Raw genomic sequence first — 6,509 nt, 5'->3', positions numbered from 1 at the left:
GCCACCTCATCAACTTTTGGGGGAGAGATGCATGTTTAAACAGACCTGCCACCTGCTGCCGTTGGTTCTGAGCATCTGGCACAGGGAAGGCAAAGCACGTTGTTGTGCCATGGTCCGGATCCAGCCACAGGGACGCTTAGAAACAATGCTCCACACCCGCACAAAGCTCCTAAAATCAGGCATGCCTGTGGGCGCAGCAGCCTTCAGGTGCTGCTGTTCCCCTGGGGTTTTACAGCCAGACCGGGATAAAGCAGGGGCTGTAAGGGGAAGATTGCAGCGTCACAGGCAGAGTAACCCTCACGGTGGTGCAGATGTAACCTGAACATGAGCTGGGGCCTGCGCTTGCCCACACACCTTCAGGGGCTTTGCTGCCCAGCGGATGGGCTGGATCCTGTTTGGCAAGGAGGACCCATGAGGCAGCGCCCGACCAGGAGCTTCTGGGAACAGGCACTGCAGGAGCAGCCCCGTGCACTCCAGGAGACCACCAGGATGGTTGCCCCTTTGGCATCACCCCCCGCATCCCTCCAGCCAACCCCCCACGGGTGCCTTTGTACTACACACACCTCGCTGGGGGCTCAGGGATGCCCCCGAGCTGCAGCCCCCTGGGTGGGGGCCAGCTGTGCCACTGGGCAGCTCTCTCCCTTTGCACCCTTCCAGCAGCACCTTTCCCTCACCCTGGAGGCCTGCAGGACCCCCCAAGGACCCCACTGTGGATAGGGAAGTGGGACCTGAGCTGCACGTGTGTGTGACCTTGTGTCAGTATGTGTGTGTGCATGCACACGTGTGTCCAGGCGTGTATCTGCATATGTGTGTACATGAGACCCCATGTGTGTCCATACCCGTGTGTCCTCGTGTGCCCACACAGAACCACAGAATCGTTCAGGTTGGGAAAGACCCTCAAGACCATAGAGTCCACCCGCTAACCCAGCGCTGCCAAGGCCACCACTAGCCCACGGCCCCCGGCACCCTGTCCAGGCGGCCCCGGCACCCTGTCCAGGCGTTGTTTAAACACCGCCAGGGATGGGCCCTGCGGGGGGCTGCGGGGCCGAGGCGGGGGTCGCCGCTGGGCCTTAACCCCCGGCGGAACCGGGCCGGGCCCTGCTGCGGGGGCCCCTGCTGCCGCCTCGCCGTGGTCGGGGTCCGGTGCCGGGCTGCCCCGCTCTGCCGGCCCAGACCCCGGGGGGCCCCGTGCCCCCGGCTCTGTCGGCTGCTTCGGGCCCGGGGGGAGCGGGCCCGGCCGCGGTGGGTTGGAGGACAGGTGGGGTCAGCCCAGGTGTGGCCCTGAGTCACCTCTCCTCTGTAGAGGCCTCCTTGTCCTTGCTGTCAACTGGAACCCCTCTAACGTGAGTTGAGGTTGTTTTCTTTTTGAATGCAGGAAAATGCAGTAACAGTTGGCCAGCGCTGGCTTTCTAACAGCATCTGTGTTGTTCCTTGGTTGTTGCAGACACCTGGCAGGCACAAATCCAAGTTGCACGGTGCAGTGGGCTATGGTATAGGCCTGACAGTGGAGCAGAAATGTGAGCTGGCTGAGCAGGAGCTGACTGAAACGAAGAATGAGATTCAGGACCTCGAGGTATGGCTCTGCAGGACCCTTACGATTACCAAGGTGTCAAGCAGTCCTGTTACCTTTCATGCCTCTTTCAACGTACCATCCCTTAGGCAGCGAGACAGACCTGCTTGGTGAGGGCTGTTCACAGCAGAGCATTGATGTGAGTGGTCCTGAGTTGACAGTAGGAGCCAGAACTGTGCTCTCATGTCACCCCTTCCTTAAAGGCAAGTACGCTAACAGAGATCAGAGGTGCCCAGTCTCTAAAGACGACTCTTACTCTGACAGGAACAGACATACAGTTGAGGGGAGGATTTTTAGGTAGAGGAGCTCACATCTGCAGAGTGAGATGAAGAAGTCAACGCTCAAAAGAAGAATCTCCTTCTGTTAGCTTCTTGAAGGTGTGCCCTCTGTGCTAGACATATTTTGCATTCTAGCAGCTCCCAGAAGCTTCCTGGTTTGGCTGGGCTCCGTGCAGCCCTCTCTGGGGTCTGCCTTTCCACTGCCTCTGGGATTTCAGAGCGTGCTCCAAGTCTCCAAGAGTGCATTCCTGCTGCAGGCTCCTTGTGGCTGTATCACCATCTCTGCCTGCCCTGTGCTCAGGGAAGACTGCCAGGACCTGCGATGGCAGGGATGCTTGGGAGCTTTTGGGGAAGAAGCGACCTCTGCATTTGGTTCAGGCCACTGATGGTGCCTGCAGTGGCCAGGAGAGATGAAGCAGGTAGCTGGTCCCTCTCCTGTGGCCACAGGATGTAATGCAGTAAACAAAGGGTAGTAACTTGTATTGGTTTAGTCAGACTGGCAACGTTTGTTGGTCAGGACGGAGCAGCAGATGTTGAAGCTCAGGCACGTGAGAGATTTCTTTCTTGTTCTTTTTGAGTCAGTGAACTAGCAGTGCTGTGTGAGCCTGCACCGTGTGCCCTGAGCTGCACAGGGTGGAACTCAGCACTCCCACAGGAGAAATGCTAGTAAAGCCAGCAGAGATCATGCCTGGTCCTTTCCAGTGTTCTCTGTTCCCAAAGCAGTTTGAAGGAGGGAAGTTAGAACCTCTTGACTGTTACGTGACTTTATTTCTGCAGGCAGTCATTGGAGAAGCGGATGTTTGGTGGACTGATGTTAAGCAAGCCATCAGTGACTGAGACAGACAGCAGCAGCAGCATCTCCAGCAAGGAAGAGAGTATCCCAGCTTCTGAGAAGCTGCTGAGATACATGGAGGAGAAGAACCGACAGAAGGTCAGTGCATCATGGAAAATTCTGAGGCTGGTCTGTCATCTGACAAGTATGTTGGTTAGGGAAAATTCTAGTTCCCATACTCCTGTGTGGCCTATGCCATGTTTTCAGACTGTCTTAGCAAGTCTTCTTGGACAGCCCTTGTCGCACTTGCTACTCGGTGACTGGCCCAGGTGCTCATCAGGCTGCTGAGCTGCAGTGCTGCAGTGAGCACAGATGATGCAGGGCCCTTAGCGGAGCCTGGGAAAGTGCACTGCCATGTCCCCACATTTGGGGCAGGGTGATGCTGAGCAGCATTTCTCACTGGGCTTCTTTCTAAACCAGCAGTGAAGGCTGCAGCGTGGATGCGATGATGGGGAACCACACCATGAGGAGTGAGGTCTGGGTGCTCTGTCTTCTCCAAGGCTCTGCTGTTCCACTGTAATCTGCTGTCTTTCCTTAGGATCTGCTGAGTGAGAAGCTGTGCTTCACAAATCATTTGCTCAGAAGTTACAAGAAGAAGCTGCAGCAGCAGCTCAGGCAGGTGCATGCAGCAGTTGAGGAAAAGCAGGGACTAGATGGCCCCTTGAGGAACGAAAGGAGTACAGCCCAGTGCAGATGCAGGGCCTGCTCCCTGTAGAGATGCAGGGCTCTCCCCTGCATCCCCTTCCTCCTTTGCTTCTGGACTTGCTGCCTTTGTCAGAGGGCACTGTCGCCTGCCCAGGTTCAAACCTGGCACATGACCATGTGTGTGGGATGAGACCAGGAGTCTCACAGGGTGGAAGCTGGCAGATCTCTCTGTGCCCTGGGAAAGATGTGTGGTGGATCGGACCAGTTCCCTGGGGACTGGCTGCCGCTGGTATGGCAGGAGCCTTGCCAGAGGGGACCTGTCTGCTCTGCTTGGGCCCTCTAAGCTGGGACGCAGAGCACAGGCTCGGTGGCATGCTGTCTTGCATTTCTCCTCGAGCCCTAGGTTTGCAGCCAGGCTGAAGACCCTGTTCTTTAGGTTTGCTTTCCCCACAGAGCAAAGCTCTCTTACTTGGGGTGCAGCTTTGGTCAGCAACGTACAGCTCTGCTTCCTTGGGGTTTGCAGAAGAGGCAGATGGGAGAGGCGCTCCATGATGTCCGTTTGGAGCAGCTGCAGCTTAGCAATGCCCTGTACCAGGAGAAGATCGATGAGAAGAACCAGGAGCTGCTTCAGCTAAAACTGACCTCAGGGAAGAATGTCCAAGCCCTTAACCTCTATGGAGCGAGTGAGCCTCCCAGCACCTCTGCTTTGCCTTTCTTCTGTTCCCAAGGATCACATGTGAGCTGATTAACAGGTCTTGCATTCTTCCCTTTCTCAGCTGGAGGGTGCTGAACGCCTCTCTGCTTTCCCCCTGACAGCAGTTCAGTTGGGAGGTTTGCCTGACACACCAAAAGCAGTGGTGCCCTCATTCATGTTTGGCTGCAGCCTGATGATGGGCTTCACGCTTCACAGCATGGTTATTTTACACCCCAGGGGAAAAGTCCAGTAGAAATGAGCTTTGGTGGTGACTTGCACAGGAAAAAGGCATTTTTTACGTAACCTGTGACATTTGAAAAGATGTCATGAGCTGCAGCTGTCACTCTCTCTGCTTTTATCAGTGAAAAACACTTCTCAGCTGGGTGCATTTGCTTCTCTCGGATCAGCCGTTGTGTCCAGGTCAGTCCTAAACCCACTGGCTGCTGTGCGGTGGGTTGTGCTGCAGTCTGACACAGAAGACAAGATGAAGCAGCAGCTGAGTGATGCTGCCTTCTGCAGGGGACAGGTGATGCCACAGAGCTCCCTTGGAAGCAGAGCTCCTGCACCGCCAGCTGGGACCAAGCTGGGGGAGTAGAGGGGTGGCTTTGCAGGTGGCTGGGAGCTGCTGCTGCACCTGTTGATGCTGTCCTGCTCTCGTGTTCAGGGGAAGCTGGAGCATGCCATAGAAATATCCATGTCTCTGACGAAAGGCATCTCCCAGACGAAGCAGCTGCTGGAGAAAATTGAAAGAGAAGCTGCTGTGGTGGAGGAGGTAACAGGGTGAATTGGGAGGCCCTGAGATTTCACTTGGGAGTACTGTTTTGAGGTACTTCTTGTGCTGTGTTGGGTACCAATGCCTGTTCCAGGTCTGGCAATGAGATGGGTAACTGGGTGGCTTTCTGGGTCTGAGCAAGTCCCTGGGCTCCTACCTGTGCCAGTGAGTAAGGGAAGGTTTAGAGAACAGGCATGTTGTGAATTTTGGCCCTGGCTTCACAGGGGCCTCCCACTGTCTTCTGGAAATTCTGTTTCCTTGAACTTTTGATCAGCGGTGCTCTCCGCAGGGAGAAGTGGCACTGTTGTCAATGCCAGCCTGGGGACACAGAGCCTGGCGGGGACACCACAGCTTTAGGAAGTGGGTTCAAGGGGCTCCCTAGCAGTGCTGCCTGGCAGGGATGGAGGCGCTGGTGGTTGTATTCCACTGCTTCCCTGCAGCGCTGTGTGGTTTAATTTATCCTGCCTCCCTGGAGGACTGGCTGCCAGCTGGCAGAGGGGCATTTCCCAGGGATCTCCTTGCACTCTGTCCCTATTTCTCCAGCAGAAATGAGCTGAAGCTGAGCGTTTGAAACAGCAGCTGCGGAAGCTGCTCTCAGACAGTGTCCCTCCTGTGCTGAGTTACACGCAGAACAAGACAGCTGTTACTGACCTCGGTAAAAAGCCTCAAGGCTTGGGAGAGCGAGGTGGCAGGTGCTGAGGTGAGCAAGGCCAGCCTGGGTGTGCAGAAGCCTGGACATGTGCCAGCCAGGAGCTGCATCTCCGCCTGCCCACCTGCAGCCGCCCTGGGGACCGGAGCGCTTGTTTCTGACCCACCAGGGAGCCCTGCGAGAGCTGCTGCAGTATCGCCTGCGCCTGGCAGAGCCAGAGGCTCTTCCTGCTGACAGCGCGGTGATCGCTCCCTACCCGGAGGACAGAGGCTGAGTTTTAATGACTGAGCTCAGAGGGGAAGCCAAAGCAAGGGCAGCGCTTGTAATTGGACGGGAAGCACAGCCAGGCTGTTGCTGTACTGAAACCTGTTGTGTGTGTAAGGAGAAGGGGACGTATGGCAGCCCAACACATCTCTGCCTCTGCATATATAACCTGTGGCAGCCTTTTCCCGTGCCCCGGATGGCTCCCCAGTGGTGGTAGTCCTTTTTGTTGATCTCAGACATTTTTTACTTGCTTGTATCTTGGCTCCTCCCTGATAAGGAAAGGCTGGCCAAGATCCAAACATGAGTGCATGGCAAAGTTGCAAGAGTATCTTTGATCTTCTCCTGCAGCCTAGGAGGAGATGGAAAGATAATACAGGGGAGCACAGTCAAAGCTGGAGGTAGCAGTACGTGTTTGTATACCTGCCCCTGTGCACAGCAGCGTGGGAGTGAGGTGGCTGCTTTGGATGGGATAACATAGCGTGGTCAGCCAGTGCTCTCTGAACATATTAAGGCCTTCTCCTTTCTCCTCTTGCAGATGTCCTTGCAAAACTACTGCAGAGCATGGAACCAGATGAAGATGTCTGGTAACCAGCACTAGGTTTGTCTGATGCTGCAAGCTGCAGAAGGAGCCAACCCTGTGGAGAAGTTTTCTGTCAAGTAGGTGAATGTAGCACCCTGCAAACTGCAGGGAGATGAAGCCCCTTCTGCAAGAAATGATAAAGAAACCCATAGCTCTGTTGTGAGGCCATCTCTTTGTTCTGTCCCAGCATGTGCTGGCTTCCACAAGGCTCTGCTGCTTGCTCCA

The 6,509-nt window shown here is 55.6% G+C and overlaps 1 protein-coding gene across 1 annotated transcript; it reads left to right on the top strand.

The window, feature by feature from the left end:
• Positions 1-1,369: 1,369 nt before the first annotated feature.
• Positions 1,370-6,302, top strand: CCDC113 (coiled-coil domain containing 113). The gene is given in 10 exon segments (XM_040615545.1): positions 1,370-1,606; positions 2,626-2,681; positions 2,683-2,779; positions 3,219-3,299; positions 3,849-4,008; positions 4,631-4,799; positions 4,886-4,902; positions 5,345-5,445; positions 5,447-5,491; positions 6,240-6,302. Coding segments are annotated over 10 exon segments (1,026 nt in total).
• Positions 6,303-6,509: the final 207 nt, after the last annotated feature.

The sequence above is a fragment of the Falco naumanni genome, chromosome 15 (genome assembly GCF_017639655.2).
Source record: "Falco naumanni isolate bFalNau1 chromosome 15, bFalNau1.pat, whole genome shotgun sequence".
Taxonomy (NCBI): Eukaryota; Metazoa; Chordata; class Aves; order Falconiformes; family Falconidae; genus Falco; species Falco naumanni.
The sequence above is the reverse complement of the archived record's forward strand: the minus strand, read 5'-3'. Positions and strand labels throughout refer to the sequence as shown.